Source organism: Scomber japonicus, chromosome 18, assembly GCF_027409825.1.
Source record: "Scomber japonicus isolate fScoJap1 chromosome 18, fScoJap1.pri, whole genome shotgun sequence".
In the NCBI taxonomy this organism is placed as follows: Eukaryota; Metazoa; Chordata; class Actinopteri; order Scombriformes; family Scombridae; genus Scomber; species Scomber japonicus.
This window is the reverse complement of record NC_070595.1, coordinates 8,378,961-8,400,461: the sequence shown is the minus strand read 5'-3', so window position 1 is coordinate 8,400,461 and position 21,501 is coordinate 8,378,961. Positions and strand designations below refer to the sequence as shown.

The 21,501-nt window shown below is 41.5% G+C and overlaps 2 protein-coding genes across 6 annotated transcripts; both read left to right on the top strand.

Moving 5' to 3' along the window:
* Positions 1 to 593: 593 nt before the first annotated feature.
* On the top strand, positions 594 to 4,557 carry LOC128378362 (prostaglandin E2 receptor EP1 subtype-like). The gene is made up of 3 exons (XM_053337854.1): positions 594 to 814; positions 1,646 to 2,556; positions 3,988 to 4,557. The coding sequence occupies exons 2-3, from the start codon at positions 1,693 to 1,695 to the stop codon at positions 4,261 to 4,263; spliced, it is 1,140 nt and encodes a 379-aa protein (XP_053193829.1). The 5' UTR covers positions 594 to 814; positions 1,646 to 1,692; the 3' UTR covers positions 4,264 to 4,557.
* Positions 4,558 to 6,860: 2,303 nt separating this feature from the next.
* On the top strand, positions 6,861 to 20,646 carry ilf3b (interleukin enhancer binding factor 3b). 5 transcript variants are annotated; one of them, XM_053337849.1, is made up of 18 exons: positions 6,861 to 6,933; positions 8,697 to 8,792; positions 9,573 to 9,796; positions 10,161 to 10,335; positions 10,489 to 10,636; positions 12,072 to 12,163; positions 13,338 to 13,433; positions 13,749 to 13,872; positions 13,970 to 14,067; positions 14,153 to 14,264; positions 14,375 to 14,488; positions 14,664 to 14,869; positions 14,993 to 15,169; positions 15,263 to 15,544; positions 15,664 to 15,796; positions 15,914 to 15,961; positions 17,590 to 18,009; positions 19,712 to 20,646. In XM_053337849.1, the coding sequence occupies exons 2-18, from the start codon at positions 8,790 to 8,792 to the stop codon at positions 19,840 to 19,842; spliced, it is 2,583 nt and encodes an 860-aa protein (XP_053193824.1). In that variant the 5' UTR covers positions 6,861 to 6,933; positions 8,697 to 8,789; the 3' UTR covers positions 19,843 to 20,646. The 5 variants fall into 5 exon arrangements, with proteins under 5 accessions (XP_053193824.1, XP_053193826.1, XP_053193828.1 ...); XM_053337851.1 differs by having other exon boundaries at positions 13,749 to 13,860; positions 19,712 to 20,645; XM_053337850.1 differs by having other exon boundaries at positions 6,904 to 6,933; positions 8,747 to 8,792.
* The last annotated feature ends 855 nt before the right edge of the window (positions 20,647 to 21,501 follow it).

The following is a 21,501-nucleotide window of genomic DNA, read 5'->3' as shown; positions in this document are numbered from 1 at the left end:
ATGTTTGTAGTGGTAGGAGCACAGCTGGTTTACATCGGTGAAAGCTGACCACGGGGCTATTGAGGTTGTTCTGAGGAAGCAGGCAGCAAGAGGGGGGTGTTTTACTTCTGCAGAACTGTTTCAGAGAGGAGACAAGCCTTGAGGACAGTAAAGCAAACATGAACTTCTTCATCTTTTATCAGATCTAATCAGGTCTAAATCCAGCACACACTCTAAATATATTCCATTTAAGCTGCTGTGATATGAGATCATACTTATTTTAGTTAATTGCTATATCACTCCATCACTTTAAAAATTCACATTCTCCTGAACCCGCAGGTACATCTGCACTTATATTCTAAATTCTGCAGGTTGTTGTTGTTACAGTCTTAATAATTGCCCTGTGAGGTGGAGTCAGGGGCGAGGCAGTTTAAATATTCATAGTCTCCTCTGGGATCATGTTGAGTGGCCCATTCACTCCGTCTGCTCCAGGCTACTGCTAGGAAATTGCTGGATTCTCCAACTGAGACACCCAGAGGCGACGTGAGAGCGGTGCAGCTCCGGCATATAAAAGCAGGCAGCCGCAGTCAAGAGCCAGAGAGGACATGCTTGTGCAATGTTACAGAGAGGCTGCTTGTTCTGAGTGCAATCAGAGAAGACTTTCTACACAGACTTAGTTTCATAATGTGGAAACACTTCAGGTGAAGGAGTCTTCTTTCTCTGAGAGACATCGAGAGCAACAGCTCAAACCTGGATTTATTTATTTTAGGTAGCTTCAGTTATGACTAATTGTCAAAATCAACTTAATCATCTCCATGGATTTCTTATTTCAAAGGTAGGACATGTTTATCTTAATGTAAAGATGAATTCAAAGGACAAATGGCATGCACTGAGGATATCCTTCCAAGTTGTGTTTTTTGTCTTTTTTCTTACATTTTTTTTCTTCTGTTAAAAATGCTTTTTTTAAAAATTTGGGGCAACGTTCAAAGTTTGGATATATTGAGCGTATTGACAGTTAGAGGATATGCCAAATGATAACAAATATAAATACTTTAAAAGCTGAAGAACCTTTCACAGAGCCAGAAATGAAGCACTCACACATGAACTACAAAACTGTGATAGTTGGAGGGAAAGCGGAGACTCCAGATGTGCTTTTTTAGACTGCACACAGAGGTTGTGTTTGGCAAGAGGAAGTTGTATCTTAAAGTTTATCGTAAAATACGCAGATTTGTCTTTCTACGTGTAAATACATCTACAGTATATTACAATAGGCTATATATTGAAGCAAAATCTAATGTACATCTTGCACGCTTATGTGTGACTTGAGTTGAACACAGTATTAAAGCAACAGTTTGTTCACTGCTTAACGGTAACTGTGTTTTGTAAGGAATGTGTGCAACAGTTTTCAGTGTCAACAAAAACTGTCAGAACTTGTTCAGACTGCTTGAGCTTCCTTGCACGAAAAGAAAATTGAAGATCTTAGCGCCTGAACCTCAGAGTGCTGAAAATGGATTCGTTGTGTTTTAAAGATGACTCACTTTGTCCTGAGGAGTTCTGGTTCTTCTTAAAAAACCGACAGTAATGAAACCCCTTCTTTGAAGTTTTACACCCATAAAATATTTGAAGCTTGTTATCTGATCCACTTTCTTTTTTTTCCCCCTCTCAGCACCTTTTCAGACAAAGGAACTGCAACAGGCCCTCAGCCCAGCAGTGATGCTGGCAATGCAGCACTACAACACTTCGGGCATTATCGCCTCCTTTCCCCTCTCTAACCAAACCACCATGGTGCAGGAGCCTGGGGTGAATGCTGTATCCCATGATGCCACCAATCAGTCCAATCCCACAGGCGCCGGCATCAGTATGACTCTGGGCATACTATTCAACGTGGTGGCCCTCTTCATTCTAGCCAAGGCTTACAACCGTTTCCGTCGCCGTTCAAAGGCCACATTCCTGCTCTTTGCAAGCTCCCTGGTGGCTACAGACCTGGCTGGACATGTTATACCCGGAGCCCTTGTGCTGAGCAGGTACTCAGAAGGCATTGGGTCAAAAGGTGATCCTGCCCGCAGCTCTCAAAGCAATCCTGATGCCTCTTGTCTGTTTCTGGGGAGTTGCATGGTGTTCTTTGGCCTGTGCCCACTCTTCCTAGGCTGTGCCATGGCTGCTGAGCGTTGCCTGGGCGTCACAAAGCCTCTGCTGCATGCTCGTCTGGTGACCACAGCACGGACAAAGATAGCACTAGCCCTGATCTGGCTACTGGCTTTATGCGTGGCCCTTCTACCCTTCTTCGGATTAGGTGAGTACACCCACCAACACCCGGGGTCATGGTGCTTTATCAGGGTGATGGAAAACACTCAAGCGACCGATCTGGCCTTTGTGATACTGTTCTCTGGACTGGCTTTGAGCTCTCTGGCCTCGGCCTTTGTGTGCAATACCATCAGTGGGATCACACTAGTGAGAGCCAGACTAAAGAAGAAGTCCAGCTCCCGACGCAGCTCGGCTAGGTCGCATGACACTGAGATGGTAGTCCAGCTGGTTGGCATCATGGTGACCTCCTGCATCTGCTGGAGCCCTCTGCTGGTGAGTGTTGAATGGGGGAAAACTTTATACTTATACAAATTTGATTACAAAAAACCCTCATATATTTTTACAATGTAGTTAAATGTGTCAATATACCACCATAAACATTACATTATATTTAAGGGGAAAAAATAATGAGTTCTATTAAAATGCATGACAAAACTTTATCAGTCTCCTCAAGTCTTCTGTATGCTTCCATGAAATTCAACACTCTAATAAAATGTTCATGAAAAATGAGATGAATCTTATTCATATTCATGCAGCTTTTATTAAAACTGAATGCTCGCTCAAGTCAGATGAAATAATTTGTTGATTAAACGCCACCATAATTTAGACATCTAATACTCTAGGTCATTAGTAGCTGTTTGACTGCTGATAACAGAACTTTGGTGTCATTTAATGGTTATAATCTGACAGTCATTAGCAGACTGAGACCATTAATAATTGAATCACTCCAGTTATCATGCTTATAATAGCACACAGTGATACGTAGCTCAGTCTGTCAAAACTAAGCACGGACGACTCACAACTTTTACATCATGGAAAGCTGCTCAGAGCAACTTTAAACTTTCACAATCACTCTCACTGACTTAAGTAGTACTTTTATTTATGTTATTGCTGCTGTCTATTAGAAAATTATCTTATTTAGATTCACATTACTGAGCACTGACAGAGTGCTGTGTCATCGATAATATAAACACTGAGAAGAGTTTGTTTAGTTTATTTAAAATTCCTGTTGACTTAAAACTGTTGCATAACAAATTCATTTATCTTATGCTGTCAAACAAAATTAAAACTCCCGGAAATGCAGATTTTTATGACTGACTGGAAAAAAACATCTTATTGCACAATGTCTGATTGTAAAAGTATCATAGACATATGTTGTGTATGTTCCTCATTGAAGCTATATGATGTTTACACTGAGTGAAATATTCTAAGACATTCTTTTTTTGATATAATCTTAATGTGTATAATTTAAAGCACATTTCCCAAGATTTCTGACTGACATATTTGGTATTTTTGGGATCTTATCACCAGATAATAAAGTTATGTGGGTGGAAGCAATGTCTGGCTGCACAAAATGAGGTTGTAATGACGCACCGCCAGATCAGTGTGGTTGAAGGGACTGAACAATATCTCTGTTATCATAAATCATAGATCATTTTTTGCACAGAAAAGGAAACAAAGAACACATTATGGTTTTTCATTAATTTATTAATTAAATTTAACGCAGTTGATCAGCAGCCACACAAACTGAATGAATACATCACATTTTGTTTGCAACATGTCATTGTGAATAAAGGGTTATTAGCACAGCCAAAAAACAAACATCATCATCATCATCACTGCTACAGTATCTATTTGTATTTATTTTATTAAATGCTACAGTGAGTCTCAATGAGCCTAAGCTTTTTCTCTGGTTGTTTCTAGATCTTTGGACTGATGTCAGCCACACGGTCCTACAGGAATACCCTGGGCGGTGACATAGGCACTTATAGGAGCCTGATGGTGACAGGGGTCAGGATGGCAACCTGTAACCAGATCCTGGACCCGTGGGTCTACATTCTACTGCGGCGTGCCATCCTCAGGAAGATCTACCGCATCACTAAAAGGCAGGCCAGTTTCAAGACAAGCAAGTTCTACTCCGTCCGCTGGGATGTCAACTCCTTTCAGAGCTCAGAGAAGAACAGTGTTAAAAAGATTTAAGGGACTTACAGAGGAAGACTGACAAAATGGCAGTCAGTTTTCAAGGGTTTCTGTCACTTGACAGCAGGATCAGCACTGAGCCCAGGAACCTATCGCCTGGATCAGACTTCAGTGTTAAAAGGTCCCAAATGAAACTTGGCTGGTGGGAAAGAGAGCCACCTTGGTTTATGTGTATGAATTATTATGTGTTGGGATCCCAAGTGGTTAAAAATAGTATCACAGGCTGATGATAACCTGTTAGGTTGTCGTATGCATGAGCCAGTGTTACACCACGGACGGAAAAACCCCCAAACTCATTATGAACTGTTGCAACATGGCCTGTATACAGGACACATTTGCTATGCAGTCTGTCCTCTATGAGAGCAGATGTACTGTAAGTTTTAAATATATGTTTTATTGGTTGGAGTATAATGTATTAACTTTTGCTGAAGAGAAGACTGAATCTAGTCTTAAAGCAAACATCTCACCACAAAAGTTTTGATCTGTTAACTTGATGTTCATTTTGTTCTCTGACATAATGTAAAAGTCAATGACTTGTGTAAATGCTCGCATGAGAGAGCAAAAGAAAAGGCTGTGCTTTTACCTCAGCTTGAAGATGTGAAAAATATCCCGTGTGTGTCCGATGTAGTGCTGTGACATGAATGTGAATGTCTGTATTGTGTGTCTGTGAATGTATCTACAGTATTTTCCCCGAGTATTTGGGGACTGAAGTGAAGCTATCTATTGCAAAAAGCTAATTGAATGTGATATTGTCAAGAAGAGGGAATGTAAGATTACATAATAAATGGTTGCCAATTAATGTTTCATCTCATTCTTGTTTATAATTTGTGTTATATTAGGTTGTTGTTGGATATCCTATATTCAGCTGTATTTGAACTGAATGGTAAGCCAAGGCAATTTAATGCATATCACATTGTATACACAGTGACTGGTGCTTCACCAGGTGCATAAAATAAGTAGAATAAGATTAGAACAAACAAAAAAACAAACAGGACACTTACAAACAGTATGTGTACAGGTAGGTTTAGATTAAAAGTCACAAATTCACATTCTGGGAAATGCACTTTCTTGCTGGGAATTAGATGAAAGGATCAATACCACTCTAAAGTTTTTACGGTTAAGAGAGAAGATGTGCAATGATTTTCTATTTTCCATAGTGGACAACGCACCTCAATTTGACTTTATCTAGATAGATAGCTCATTCAGGCATATCCAGTTCCAGTCCCAAATTGTGCCTCAATGGTACCATCTCCATAAGAAATGGCATTTTGTCTTGTTTTGAAAAACCTAATGTACAGATTAAATATAAGGGTGACAAATATTGATCTTTTTGGAACTCCACAGACCTCGCTGACCTGCTTGGAAGTAAGACTGCCAATGTGGATTAAATGACTCCCATCTTTGACCTGAACCAGTGGATGGTAATAGAGGATGGGGTTCACATTATATACACATACTAAAACAGACTATTTATTTGTGTATCAGTAAAGAAATTGCTTTAAAATAAAGCTACCACATTCTGTGAGCAACAACATTTTAGTCAACACACAAAGATTGAGGATGTTTTCACTTGGTAATCTAATTGTCTGGTTTACTAATCATGTGTGGGCTCTATTCAGCTCCCGATCACTGTCAATACCAAGCGGTGCAATAAGTATGTCAGCGCCACTGTGGTTAAAATCTACAATGCCAATATTGCTGGGGGCCAAATACTACTACTAATGATAAACAAAAAATAATGATAATTGTAATACTGTAAAAGATAAGAAAAGCTAAATGTAATATAATGATTCCTACAATGTCACAGCTCATGTAAGCAGTCGGCATGATCAGCTAGGCAAAAGAATGTTGAAAGACTCCAGACAGAGTCCAGCTGTTTTTTTTTCTTTATTGGCATATAAAACAATTATGATTTTCTTCCTCCACAAAATGAACAAAATATGAAAATATTCATCTTGTAGTTTGCAGTAAAAGTGCAAAACCCAAACAGACTCTGAGTTAGGGAGAATTACACATCATACAAATATTTTAGAATAAAAAACAAAAACAGATATTCATATTTTTTATGGTTTGGGATCAGAGAAAATTTTAATTGAATCAATGTACTGTTTGACCTCCCTTGTAAAACAAAGATCAACAAAACATTTTTTTTAAAACCCTGTAAATTGAATGGGCAACAGATTTTTTCCATCTGTTTATTTAAAGAAACCTTCACTGGCAGCATGTGGTCATAAGACAATAACATAAAACACCATTGGCCATTATAATGCAATAAAGATAAGGCATGACTTCCCTTTCAGTTGATTGATACATTTAACATGGTAGCAGGTCATAGAGTAAAAGTTATAATAAAAATCAATAACAAATTATAACTTAACAATAAAGACAGGCAGTAAAACCAGATTGTGATTATTGGAGCATAATAAAGGCAGCTAAACTAAAAGGTTAAAAGGTGGACCATTCAATTCACCATCATTACTAACCACGCCCCCCTCAGGTACCCCCTCTTTTTGATTGGCTGAGATTGCAGTCGAATGCAACTTTCCGTCCAATGAGCATCGTCGTTTCTCACATCGTGGGCGTCTCCGCTCGTAGGACGGCTGCTGCTGTCCAGACCGGGAGCTAGTAGCGTGCAGCACAGCGCCGTCCAAAAGCAGAAACGACACCACGGTAAGAAAGAAACGTGTAAATTTAGCCTTTAACGTATTCATTATGAAGCGTTAGGTGGATACTGAGCGCCAAGGAGACGGACGAAGCTCTTCGTTATATTCCAACTTGTCTATAAGCGCTTGGGAAATGGCTCCATTCCGGCTTTGTTCGGCTAAGCTAATGTGCTAACTGTAGCTGAGCATTCAATGGGGTGTCAGTCTGGTCTCCTCGACCATTTTGGTGCCTGATAGGCAACACACTAATATCCTAATAACACCAGACTTTCCTGTTGCATATTTGCACAACTGTTGAGTTCAACAGTTGTGCAAATATGATGGCGAGTTGTTGTTCTGTTGTGTCGTGGTTTGCCGAGCATGTCGGCGCGTCGCAGGTTTAAACGACGGCTTTTTGTGGGGGTTGTTAGCTGCCTGCCGTCGACACTCGAGCTTTTGGATTGCATTAAAATGGCGTCTGTTTTTAAATTCTCCCCAGATGAAGATGTGATGTTTTAGGTCTACTAAATGTCACATGCCACCTGTTATAACACTCCCGTCCTGTTGAAACAATAGAAGAGTGTAACAGGTGTAACATTAGCGTGTAGGTCTTTGAATACAACAGCAGGTCACACTTCAGTAACTCGATAACTAAAAAAATAAACACACAGGTAATGCTTCTTGATTTGGTCTAGCTGCTACAAACAGGCTAGATTATCTCAGTAGTGCTGTGATTGATCTTAAAGGTCCTCTCCAGACAAGTACAATGACATACATAAATACTCTGCTTGGAACAATAACATGTATCTGATATGGTTTTTCCACCTCCCAAAAAGTACAATCAATTATCACGTTAAAATTACATCTCCTCCTTCCCTATCATTAGAAAAAATAAAGTATCTCCAAATATGCAAATTTATTTCAGTTCAAAAGTTTAAAAGGTATTCTCAGTGTTTATACCCTGGAGGCTTCAAGTTTCCACATCACACCTGTGTAAGTTGAATATTAAACCAGGATTAGCTTCCAAACTATTTGTGATGTCACAACTCATGGACGCCCCTTTTAAAAACTGAATTTTAAATGAGCTCAGAGAGACTTTCCACTTTCAGGTTAATGTGAAAACAAACTCTGCACATGCATCATTCTACACAGTGAAGCTCAAACATTAAACTGAAGGAACAAGAAGAAGAAGAAAAAACACATTTTTAAATGGAGGAGCGAGGAACTTTGCACCAGAGATGTCCTTCCTGCCTGTTCTACCCCACTATTTCATCCTGATCATATCACTTGGATGTGTTTAAACAGTAGCAATCACCCCTCACATCACTCGAGGCAACACAGACGAGCTGTCAGTCATCCGTGAAGCTGATTGCGATGACCTCTACGCGACATGCACTGCTTCCTAGTAGCGCTATTTTAAAAAGTCATGCCTACACCCACTAGAAATATGAACACATGAATCGACCTGTCTAGTTGAAATCTTATTTATCAAAATGAACCATGTTTCTTTCTTTATAAATATGACTGCGTTTCAGCTCCTGAGGCACGCACTGCTGTGCCAACAATGCTCATCTGTTGCTACAGCTGGTGATTACTTTATCTCACTGAGAGATAAACAGAGAGAGTGTTTCACCCTTATTCAATGTCATTTGCCTTAAGAATGCTGAGAAGGCACATTCACAGGCATTTCTTTAAATTAGGTATACATGCTATTGATTTATCTTGTAGTTTTAGCTATTGTTTGTTTATTTATTTTAATGTGTGCTTTTTTCCTTTCCCTGCCTTTTGTAGAGACGGACTGCAACATCTGCTGCTGAAATACCTTTTTTTTTTTACCACAGTCATTCACTGGATATAAGAGTCACTACAGTCTCTGGAGCAACAATGGTAAATCAATTCTCAATTTTATTTGTAGTTATGCGTCTCAGTGTTACCGGTGTATATGTGTGTGACAGGCAGGCAGCCAAAGTGCAGGACACATTGGCCTTTTTGTATAAATAACACTGTTAACGGGGAAAATAAAGATGTCACATCTAATTGAAGTCACAGGACTGGTGCCAGTGTTTTGTCATCCCAGTCTGCTCCGGGGCTTTTAGGAACACATGCTGCAGCTTCCACATCACCGCCCTCCTCTAAAATTGGCTTCGACTGCCTGTACAGACACTCGGCTTGCTTTTCTAATCACTGGTGTTAGAAGCTTGGCCAGGATGCGAGACCTTGCTTTTTCAGCATTTTTAATTAATCAAAGAGATGGACAGAAAGTGGGATTGTCAGTAGATTTAAGTGGAACCGTTTTAATCTGGAGAAAAGCTGTCTTCAGGCTCACTAAAGAAGCAGGATTGATCAAATTAGTTAAATATTTGTTGTGAGTAAAATCTGGGACATTTTCCTGATATCTATCCAAATAGCTCAGTGATCCTGCTTTGTGAGATAGGCCTCCAGTTTTCTAAATAGTAGAGAGAAGTTGTTTAATTCTTGCAGTGCAGTGGGACGGGGTGTTAACACGTTGTAAAAACTTGATGTCAAGTTTTGCTTTGCTCCATGGCAGAGTTAAAACCATCACATTTTTTCTCATGTACTAATACCATAGTGTCATTATTTGTAGTGTGTTAAGAACCTCTCTGGTATTTCTTCTTTATTCACTATCTTGCTTCTTTTCACCCCCAGCCTCCCCCAATGCGCCACCGCTCCATGCGAGTCTTCATGAATGATGACCGCCATGTTATGGCCAAACACTCCGCTATCTACCCAACTCAGGAGGAGCTGGAGAGCGTACAGAACATGGTGTCCCACACAGAGCGGGCCCTCAAGGCCGTCTCTGACTGGCTAGATAAGCAAGAGAAAGGATGTACTAAGTCTGACTCAGACAGCACAGACACTGATAAAGAGAGGTGAGGAAATATCAGGGATGCTATTACTCATATTTAGTTTGTAGAAAATTACATTTATACAAGTACGGTTTAGTGATAGTGCTCAGACTGGTGAATTTCTCTCTCAAAGAACACAGCATTCACATGTTCCTGGGCACACACCTAATAAACCTTTACTGTGGACATCCTGTGGATGTGAACCAGTGATAAAATCAACAACTTCTCTCATATCAAGAGCATCATGTACTTCTCATTCTTCACGTATCCATTCTCTCAGACTTACTTCCAATAAAAAGTTAGAAATAAGACCATTACTCATTGTTAGTCCTGGTTAATGCCTCTTCCTTTTGTCTTTCTTCACTGTATCTATTATGTCTCTTTAAAGCGAGCACAAAGAACAGGCCACCCGTTCTCTGCGTGGCGTAATGAGGGTGGGCCTGGTTGCCAAGGGCCTGCTACTAAAGGGGGACCTGGACCTGGAGCTGGTGCTCCTCTGTAAGGACAAGCCTACCATCAGTCTGCTGAAGAAAGTGTCTGAAAACCTTGTTACGCAGCTCAAGGTGAGAACATAACTCTAACTTTTTTTTAAGCTTGTATAAAAATTTGAATCTTTTTTTTATTTTTTAGATAAGCACATAATTTTACAAAAAGGATACATATATACGTGGGACAGTCTCCAGGACACATGATTAATGGTGATTTTGCTCTCACAGCCTGTCATGGAAGACAAGTATGTGGTTACCCAGAATATCCGTGATGCCAGTATTGTAATCAAGAACACCAAGGAGCCCCCTCTCACCCTCACCATCCACCTGACTTCCCCTTTGGTTCGTGAGGAGATGGAGAGGGCCACTACTGGAGGTAAGCTCCTTCACCAGGACCTGAGTTTTTTCTCCTACTCACTCCTCCAGCAGGGAGGCAAGGCAGACAACCAGGCAAAGGCAACCAGGCAAGACAGATATTGTTTATTGGGCCTTCAATGGAGCTAGGGGACAAGACTGCACCGTCACATAATGAAACTGTGCTATGCTTATAGCTCTCTAGACACTCTCATAGTTCCATGTAATGTAATTGTACATTTTTGATGGCCCAATATACAGTATAGGGCAGGTAGCTTACTGACTGCTGAAGACATGGATTTCTCTCCCTCCCCCCATAATGATCAAGGTCACCAACGAAATGAAGGCTTACTGAGAATTTAACCAAATACAAAAAGAGAGACCACTTTGTTTGCATGTGTTTTTATCATTGATGATGAACGGTTTGCATTGCAGCAAAAATGAGTAGCACAATGTGTAGTGAAACTGTCCTTTGGTTGTTAGACCCAGCAGTGGGCTTCTGACTGTCTCTGATGTTCCTTTAGCAGGGAAGGTGTGAGGTTACAGATAACGACAAGGGACACTTGGATTCTGCATGTGGGTCCAGCCACTCTCAAAATCCAGGGGATCATCCCCAGTTGATACATAGTAATAGATGAAGGCCCCTAACTATGTATATGTATATAAATATATTTATTCTTATGTATAAACATATATTTATATATAAATAAATATATTCTATATAAAGCTTAATTGTAAGTTAGCTATAACAGCTCTGGAAGGATTTGAGCAGGTGTTGAACCTTGACCTTATCTGTAGCCCCGTACTCACAGTGATGCCCAGTTTGGGTCTGTTTTGTTTTTAAAGCCATCAGTTTTGCTGCAGTGTGGACCTGTTTTGATACCCACCTTTTGTGCATCTGATAACTTCTACTTGTGGTTCCAATTCTGATTCTCTCTGTCAAGCCTTCTAGTTTGTCAATTTTTAGGGACGCTGGACCTTTGACCAACTGGCCGCTCTCTGTCTCGGAAGGGGCAAAGTGCAGTGTACCCAGTATAAGGGGCAAAGGGGAGGGGCTCTACCTCCTGTTAACACCACAGAGGAAAGCACTGAAAGTGAAGCATCCATTTGAGTTGAAGCATCCATGGAGATACAACCTCCCATTTGATGCAACCAATTATCCCTTTTCATAAATTTTTATAAAATCTTTTTGAATTTTTTTACTAAGTCAAGTTATAACCCACTTCCCAATACTGTCGCTCCGGTGGGTTTTAAGTATAAATATAATGTGCCGGGCCGTGCAAAAACCATATTAACTGGGAGGTTGAGAGCGTTTGGTGGCTCTCCGGTGGAGGCGTCCCCCTCCCCTTTCCCCTCCTGCCTGTGGTTTGGGAAGGCTGCCTGTGTTCCCCCTGGCCGGCTGACAGAACTCCCCTTGGTCAAACTGTACCTTGTCTTCTTATTCCACCTGCCAATAGAAACGCTTTCAGTCAACGATCCCCCGGATGTTCTGGACAGGCAGAAATGCCTAACTGCCTTGGCGTCTCTCCGCCACGCTAAGTGGTTCCAGGTTTGGATCTTGTCTTTTTTGTCTCTAATCCAGAAGTAGTTTTGAGTTTGGTTTTTATGCTTTTATGTTCTTTTGTCTTTTATTTGGGCGTTCCATGTGTTTTTGTTTTGTTCTTTTCTTTGATTTACTCTTTTTGAAGTGTATTTTCCTGTAGTACAAATCGATGATCTGAATGTTTGTTTCTTAGGAAACCTTTGTCATTACACTGTTGTAGTCTTGCTTTGCTCACTTAACAGACTTTTAATGCAGTGCCTTTTTTTTTTTTAAAGAAGTCAACTTCTGCTTTTTAGTCCCTGAGTTCATTAGTCTCATTGAGGTTAACAACTGCTTGACTCAAATTAGTAGTGAAAAAAATCTGGGACTAATACACCATGTATCCAGGTGCAATATTTCTATAATGTCAGTGTTGGTGTGAGTGAGTTGTTGTTATTTTCACATTGAAGCAAGCTACTCGTAGAGCACTTTTTGCCGACCCATTTCGTAGTTTTGAAGATAAATGTTTTTTTGTTTTTTGCAGTGAACCGTGTTGATAATAAGTCATCATAGTATTGTGGCTTGTGTCATCTTTTGGCTTTACACACTATAACAATCAGTGCTCCATCTCTGCAGCTTGTTTTTGTAGAGACTGTGGCCTCAACTTTTTCTGCTCTCTGGCTATTTCTGTTACTCTGTGTGCCACGAAATCATCAGGAATATTGCACCTTGAGTAGTATTTTTATTTTTTGTTTTTTTATTACTGTCACTGACTTAACCATTACCCCCCTTTTTTAATCACAGCACACGTAAGCTCACCCTTTACAAAAAAGTGTGCACTTGATTCTTTCATCAAAGCTGGTGTTAAGTTTGAGATGGATTTATTTACACTTTTCCTGATCGTAATGTTTTATGTCTGATAACTCTTACCATCAATCATGTTGGCAATTGACTTACAGCCATGAATGTGAATGATAATTATTAGAAGTGATCAAACACTATTCTCTCATTCAGTATCTTCTATTTCCATAATGACAAAGCTAAGCTGTTATAGTCTGTGTGGCTTCATTTTTTATTTATTTTCACGTATTGTGGATGTTTTTATCTTGCTTTACGCCGGCGCACTCTTCTACTTTGACTTAAGGCTACTTGTCCTCCTCGTGCCCCTCCCTCCCCCCTTCCCCCCTGCTTGTGTCCTCAGGCTAGAGCCAATGGGCTGCGCTCCTGCGTCATCGTCATCCGTATCCTAAGGGACCTGTGCGCCCGTGTCCCCACGTGGTCTCCGCTTCGTGGCTGGGTGAGTGATTAGTTTAGAATGTAAATGTGAATCTAAATATGATACGACACATGAACTATATTCACTCTTTCACCACTTCAGACGCAGGTTATACAAAATGTGAACGCCAGGGTATGTGGCGGAATTTTCCTTTTTGTTAAAGCTTTTGTCTGCTCGGATACAAAATGACAAGGCGCCGCCATCGTGTTCGTTGATTTGCTGAGATACAATCTAAGGCAGTGAACTCAAAATCAAGTTTAAAAATAGCATCCCTGAACAAAGAGTCTCCTCTCTCTCTTTCTCTCTCTCTCTCTCTCTCTCTCTCCTGCTGTGCAGCCACTGGAGCTGATCTGTGAGAAAGCCATCGGCACAGGAAACCGGCCCATGGGGGCAGGAGAAGCTCTGCGCAGAGTTTTAGAGTGTCTGGCTTCAGGAATCCTGATGGCAGGTACGGATGCATGTATGTACAAACTCCACTTTTAATATCATTTAAGATTTTCAGCTCATTCTCTGTGTTTCTAAAGCTTATCCCTAACTGTCATTTCCTCATGTTGTAGATGCTGCTGGAATCTCTGATCCATGTGAGAAGGAGTCCACAGATGCTATTGGTCACTTGGACCAACAGCAGAGGGAAGATATCACAGCCAGTGCACAAGTGAGTTTAAAGAGAGATTAAAATGAATGTGTGTTTTCACACTTTAGTAAATGTAAAATTCACACTGTGCCTCTTGTATCCCCAGCATGCCTTAAGGCTGTCAGCTTTCGGACAGCTTCACAAAGTGCTCGGTATGGACCCTCTTCCCTCTAAGATGCCCAAGAAACCTCGCAGTGAGACTCCAATTGATTACACAGGTAAACCAGGCAAACTCACAGTAGAGACTCTGTTCATGGTGTATAGATGCAATGCATTATGGTGCCTTGTATGTTGTCGTGACTCAATTCTGTGTCTCCCTGTGATTCAGTACAAATCCCACCCAGTACAGCATATGCTCCACCAATGAAAAGGCCCATCGAGGAGGAGGAGGGAATCGATGACAAGAGTCCCAATAAGAAGAAGAAAAAGCTGCAAAAGAAATGTAAGTAACGTTTTGGCTCGTGCATTTGTTTCTTTGCACTTCATAGACAAAAACAACTGATTAAAAATATTTAATAGATAATAATAATTTATTTGAATTGCTGTTAAGTCTGTTTCTTACTGTATGTCATACTGTTGTTGGTTGTATAATTTCCTTATTCTCTTCTGTCCACCAGCTCCAGAAGAGAAGGCTGAGCCTCCCCAGTCTATGAACGCCTTGATGAGGCTCAATCAGCTGAAGCCTGGTCTTCAGTACAAGTTGATATCCCAGACTGGCCCAGTTCATGTTCCCGTCTTCACTATGGCTGTAGAAGTGGATGGAAAAACATTTGAGGCTTCTGGTCCATCTAAACGCACTGCCAAGCTACATGTAGCTGTAAAGGTGAGTAGTTTTAATGTTGCCTCAAATCCAATAGTTTTTCTTTGAAATAGTTTTTTTTTTTTTTTTTTTTTTTTTTTTGTGACATTTCCTTTCTTTCTCTCCTTTTTCCAACCACAACTGCAGGTCCTCCAGGACATGGGTCTGCCCACAGGAGTGGAACTAAAGACTGCTGAACCGGTAAAATCGGAGGAAGCAGTCGCAGCTACCACTGTGGAAGAATTGAGGCCAGCAGTAACACCCATCGAAATGACTGCTGCCACCACAGGAACAGCCAATGCAGACAGTACTGATGCTGCAGAGGTACAAAGCCCCCCCCCCTCGTGTGTCAGCTAGCAACAATTACGTGCATGAAAACTGCCCCGCGGAATGCTCTAATCTCCCATTTCCTCTCAGGCTGCTCGCCAGCAGGGACCAATCCTCACGAAACACGGCAAAAACCCCGTGATGGAGCTGAACGAGAAGCGCCGTGGCCTGAAGTACGAACTCATCTCTGAGACCGGCGGCAGCCACGACAAGCGCTTCGTCATGGAGGTGGAGATTGATGGGCAGAAGTTCCAGGGGACTGGATCCAACAAGAAAGTGGCCAAGGCTTACGCTGCCCTGGCTGCTTTGGAGCGACTCTTCCCTGAGGGCTCCGTGGCTGAGGCTGCTAAGAAAAAAAAGGGACCACCCATGGTGAGTATCCAGTGAGAAATCTTATCTCCAGGGTGGTTTTGTTTTTGTTTTCAGCCCAGGCTCAAATCTGTGTCCAATAATGCGGATTTACATGATGATGATAAATGATTCCTCTCCAGCACACCCCAGGCTTCGGCATGATGGGAGCCTCTGGAGTCGGAGACGCAGCTACACCCAGGGGTAGAGGGAGAGGAGGGCGAGGTCGTGGAAGGGGCAGAGGCTTCAATAATGGTGGAGGCTATGGCCAAGGAGGTAAAAAAAAAGATTATACTTTTACTGTAGCAGACTCATTATGTGCTGGTTGAAACAGTAGTAGATATGATTGACATGGTGTCAACTCAACATATTAAACTTGTGTTATTCCCCCAGGTGGCTTTGGAACATATGGTTACGGGAACAGCGCTAACTCCGGATACAGTGAGTATTCTTATCACCTTTTATAACCTTGCTTTGATTGGATGTGTGCTCCTTTTCTGGTCTGCAGTCAGGCTTTCATTTACCATGTGAGATATCCAAACCACTGTCTCAGCCAGAGTGTCAGAGTAGATGTTCTTTTGTTCTGCTCGGGCACAATTGTGCATCTGGACAGGACTCTGGGGAAAAAAAAAAAATCCCAAAAAACCTGTTTCCACTTCTGTGTTATAACAACCTGATCAGGACCTGTTTATAGATAACTTCACTCCAGAATCCAGCAGACAAGACCAGATAATAATGACAGATGTTGGGATGTTCCCACTTCAATGATTTTACATTTCTCTGCTTTAAGCCACAGGATTGAATCTCTTTTTGACAACCCCACCCTCCCCCTTATGAGAATCCCTTTCTTCCTTCTGGCAGCCTGTTCTGAGGACTGACCTACCTGAGCGTGACAGGAGCAGAGAAATCTAAAAAATAAAACAAAAACCCAACAACTCAGTTTGAACGCAATCTGACCAAATGAGTCATTAAGCTGCCGCTTTTATGGCAGAAAAAAAAAAATCCAAAGAAACAAATCTAATTTTTATTTTTATTTTTTTTTCCCCCCTTCTCTGCCCTGTCTCACTCTTTAGGTGACTTTGTCTCAGACTGCTATGGCTACCACGAGTTTGCAACATAGACCTTCCCCCAGTCTTACAAAATTAAAAAAAAAACCACAACACAATCCCATAGAGAGGATGGTAAAGGACAAAAATACTCAGTAGTGTTCCAGCAGCATCATGAACTCCCTTCGCCACCAAGCCCGCAACCCTGGGAAAAAAGCGACAGCAACCCCTCCAATCCACTTGTCATGTCCTGAACACCTCGAGGGAGACGATCTGCCACTGCATGCACGTAGCCATAAGTCATCTTCTGTTCTGTCGACTTGCCGTGGACGTACCCGAACATCTGGACCTCCCCAAACTGCAGGGCTGATTTATTGTAGATTGGCCTCCATTTGTTGGACCGGGGACGAGGGGGCTTTGTTTGTTTTCATTTGGATCATGATTAAGTGAAAGCCTCTGGGAGCTGGACAACAAAATGCCTTTCGGATATTGTCAAGACCGCAACAGCCTGGTTTCTCTCTCTGTCTCCATACTGTTTACTTAGATGAGAATACTGAATCATTTCTATTTCCTTATAATGCCTTTTCTGTCACTTCCAATCATGATTAAAGCTGTTTTCTTCTTTTTTTTAATGTTTTTTTTTGTTTTAGCTTTTGGAAAACTGGCCACATTGTTGATGTAAAAACCTGCCGTTTGTGTGTCTTATCAGCAACACTGTTATGTCGTGGCTACACTGAATGCATGATGCTCTTACCTTGGCAGCGTTTAGTAGTCACAGTATCCCATCTGTAACAGCAGTAGGCATTGATGAAGTGAGGCTGTCTGCACCAAGTTTGCACACAGACTCTAGTTGTTTTTATATGTTTTGGTTTGTTTTTTTTAAATAAATGTCCATTCATTACTGTATTTTACAGGGTCTGATTCCATTTCTGTGTACATGAGATAAAAGTATTTCACAGAGCCGACATACAAAGACGTCATGCTGTGCTTGTTTTAAGACTGTGCCATGCTGTTATTCCCTAGATTACTACAACAATGGTGGCACAAACGGAGGAGCCGGGGCATCAAGCAGCCCATCAGGTGGCCCTCCGGTCAGCACATCACCAGGATCAGCACAGGGTTCCTACGGCACATACTACCAGAATGACGGAACGTACACTGCCACGTCTGCTGCAAAACCCCACAAAAAGAAACCCCCCATGCACAAAGGAACCAAGTCACCTTTTCCAGGTCCTCCAGGTGTAAGCGGTGCATCCGCAGGAGGCTACCAGCCCAGCAGCCCCTCAGGGCAGGGCCCTTATAACCAGTATGGCCAGGGCTATGGGCTGGGAAAGAAGAGTTTCCACCAGAACCAGGGGGGCGCCGGTGGATACTCGTACAGCACCGCCTACCCGAGCCAGGTGACGGGGGGTGCTGGGGGTAGCCAAGACTACAGTTATGAAGGTGAGTTGAGAGAGTCAGTTCTGAAACCACTTTGATTCAGAACAGGATTTTATATCAGAAATCCACGATGACAAAAACCAGCTTGACTGATCTAACAAGAGAACATCAGGTTTTTAACATGATCCTGGTTTATTACATGACTTTTCCTGTAATGGGAATTTAACTTGTTTTCTATTTATTTCTACTCCCTACGCAGTATATACAGAATACATATAGTTTTAACTTAGACAACTTGTGTAAAGCTGCAGAAATAAACCGTGTTTTGACCTTTTTACTTCTCAGTAAGGCTTTCACATACGGCTGCGTCGGGTTCGTCCATTTTGCTCAGGCAGTGTCAGGGAGAAGAGTGTTGCCCCTCTATCTGGATAGAGAAGAAGCCAGGGCCAGGGCCCGGGGCAGTCATGGCAGCAGCAGTGTTATACAATCTTGTAATTTTCCACTTCCAATATGAGCCTCTTCTCCACAGTGATGAACATCATCTGACCAGTTGACTTCTGGCCTGGTGCAACCGGTTATAACGTAATGTTGATGTAGTGATTTAATATACAAGCGGGAGTCTGCACAGGGTTTGATTTGGAAAATAGACACAGGAACGGCACAGAGCATCTGGTCAGACTTCCTGCCCGGCTTGATCTGCTCTGCACAGCTTGACATGGCTTCCAACAAAAGTTAAGACAAGAATTAAGAAAACAGACTAAAATAGAGTGTTGAACAGCGCGGAGAACCGCGGTGCTTCTGGCGGGATCACAAGGATTTACTGGAGTGGCTGTGATCAGTTTGGCGGCCATGTCGGAGCCAGAACACAACGCAGGCACACCCGCTGGGATCAAGATGTTAGGCATAAAAGACAATGAAGTGTTAGAGAAAGTCCTGCACGTACAGGGGAGTTCAACAATGGAAAAATGAGACTTGGGGCCCCCTCAGATTTCCTCATGAGACATATGATACTCTCCTCACAGCCTCAACATGACTTCTTTTGTGTGTGAGATTAACTAGTATTCTGGGGTTGAGATATCGGGTATAAAATGGACATTCTTAGCTGAGTTCATTGTCTATCAGTCTACACAGTCTGATTGTTCCTCTCATGAGTGAAGTAGTATCAAGTAAGAGAAAAGTTACCATAGAGTTAAGTGTCTTTTTTGTTGAAGCTCACATCATAATGACATACTGACCTATCTATAAATACTTTTTCCAGGTATGAAATTTTCCTCATATCAGAAAAGCATTAAGAGAAAGATGCAGATACAGCGTGGAAAACTATACTTGTGGAAAAAGGAACACCCAAACAGTGTTGGGTCAGGGTGGAGGGGTGGAGGGGTGGAGGGGTGTCTGTGGCGACATTTAAAGAGTTTGACACACACATTGAAACATAAACGGTCTACATGACTACAGTATGTGGTTAGGAAGGATAGCTGGTGGGGACACTAATGAGAAAAATGTGAGATGAATTTGCATGTAATGATATGTTAATGAGATCTTGTTTGTGTCATAATGAGAGTTTTGTGATCAAACTAGTGTTCTTATGGAAACTGAATGATTTGGTATGTAGTCATAAAAGCAGATTGCTGTAACTCAAAACTTGAATGTGAACACTTTAACATAAAGAACAAACACATTAAATGCAATAATCATTTGAGCAATATATGTTAAGAGTCACCAACATACTAAAATGTGTTTAACTGTCACTACGCTTTCCTCATAGGTTTCAACAACCAGTCCAATTACAACTCCCAGGGAGCAGGAGGGGACAACCAGGGCTTTGGCACCAACCACTCTCAGTACCACAACCCAGTGGGCTACGGCAGGGGGGATGGCAATTACCAGTACAGATAGACTGTAATCCCTCCCGTCTGTGAATCATCGGCACCAAGCACCCCGCCCCTCCGCCCCCATCGTCAGTGACTCAAGCCTTCTCCAAAGAAAGCGATAGACGGCTCGCCTGTGCTCTCTTGTCTTTCTCCATGTTTGCTGTTTTATGTGCTTTTTTTTTTTTTTTGGTTTCTGTGTAGCACATGTCGGCAAAAAAAAAAAAAAAAAAGATGTCAGAGCTGAGTCAGCGGCTGAAATTTAGTGGTTTGTTCAAGTGGTCTGGTCAGTGCTCGGTCTTGTGTTTTTAGGTTTTTCTCGTTTTTTAAATTTTTAAGAAACGTTTTTTGAATCTACGCTACCAGTCCTCATCACTGAATGTGAAGTCTGATGCTACAGATTACTCACTCTGACTTGGTTTCCTTCTTTATAGAGAGTCGTGTGGCCACAGCAGGTTGTTGGGTTTTTTTTTCCCTCCCTCATGTGTAACTAGTCAAATGTTGTAGTTTAAAACTACAAAGGCTGTTGTATTTTTGTAACATTTCAATATACTCTATTAGCTCGTTCTTTTCATCATTGCGTGTAACTTTGGCTTCTTTTGTAATTTACCTAATGTGAGTTATTTTAATAAAATCTTTTTGGAGGTTACTGGAAAACACACAATGTGATGTTGAAATCCACGTTTCAGCTCAATGTAATTTTTTGATTGGGTAAGATGTGTTTCTGTTCATGTATAAATAACTGTGTGTTTGTATTAATACATTTTTAGTTTGAAAAGAGGTCTTTAATTCTTTATACTCCAAATATCAAAGTAGATATAAAGTGGATTTTTGACACTGAGCAGAGAAATGCTTTAATGTCCAAAAATGATCAAAATGAATAAATATGTTGAATATTTTGTAGGTTTTAAGTATTTGCCCCATTTAATGTGACACTTTAATCATGACCTGTCAATTTGTCCAGTAGACATCACTTGTGTGTTGTCATGGGGGCTTCATTGATTGCAGTATAAATACAGCTGTATCTGGAAGCTGATTGAATAGAAGTTGGGATGGATACAAGAACATCAAGTCCCCAAACAGCCAACATCCAGTGAAATCAACCATTTAGAAATGGAAATTGAGTGGGACCCAGCTGTAAATCAGCCTCCAGCAGTCCATCCCCAACCACTGAGTGCAAGAAGGAGACTAATGACTCGCATAACATCTGGGTTACAGTTTGCCAGAAGGCATGCGGGAAGACAATGAAGTCAGCTGGAAGGAGCTTGTATGGTCTGATGGGATTTAAATTGAGCTTTTTCAAACCAAACACTGCACATCATTATAAACTCAACATCCCAAGTGTGAAGCCTGATGATGGCGGTATCATGCTGTGGAGATGGTCCTCATCAGCAGCTCCTGGAAAGCTTGTAAGAATAAAATAAATAGAGAGAAACCTCAGAGGAAAAGCTGATGCAGTTGGAGAGAAACCTGCCACTTTGAATCAGATTCTAGCAGTTCAATGAAGCAAAGGATACACAGGAATGGCTTCAAACAAACAATGTTTAACATCAGAAGTGTCACTCCAGATTGCAACCTAATCCAGAATTTTATTTTTAGGGGAAAAGCTTTCTCACAATCTCCATGCAACCTGGCAGAGCTGATGTACACTTTAGTAAGGAGGATGGATGAAACCTGAAGCTCATTT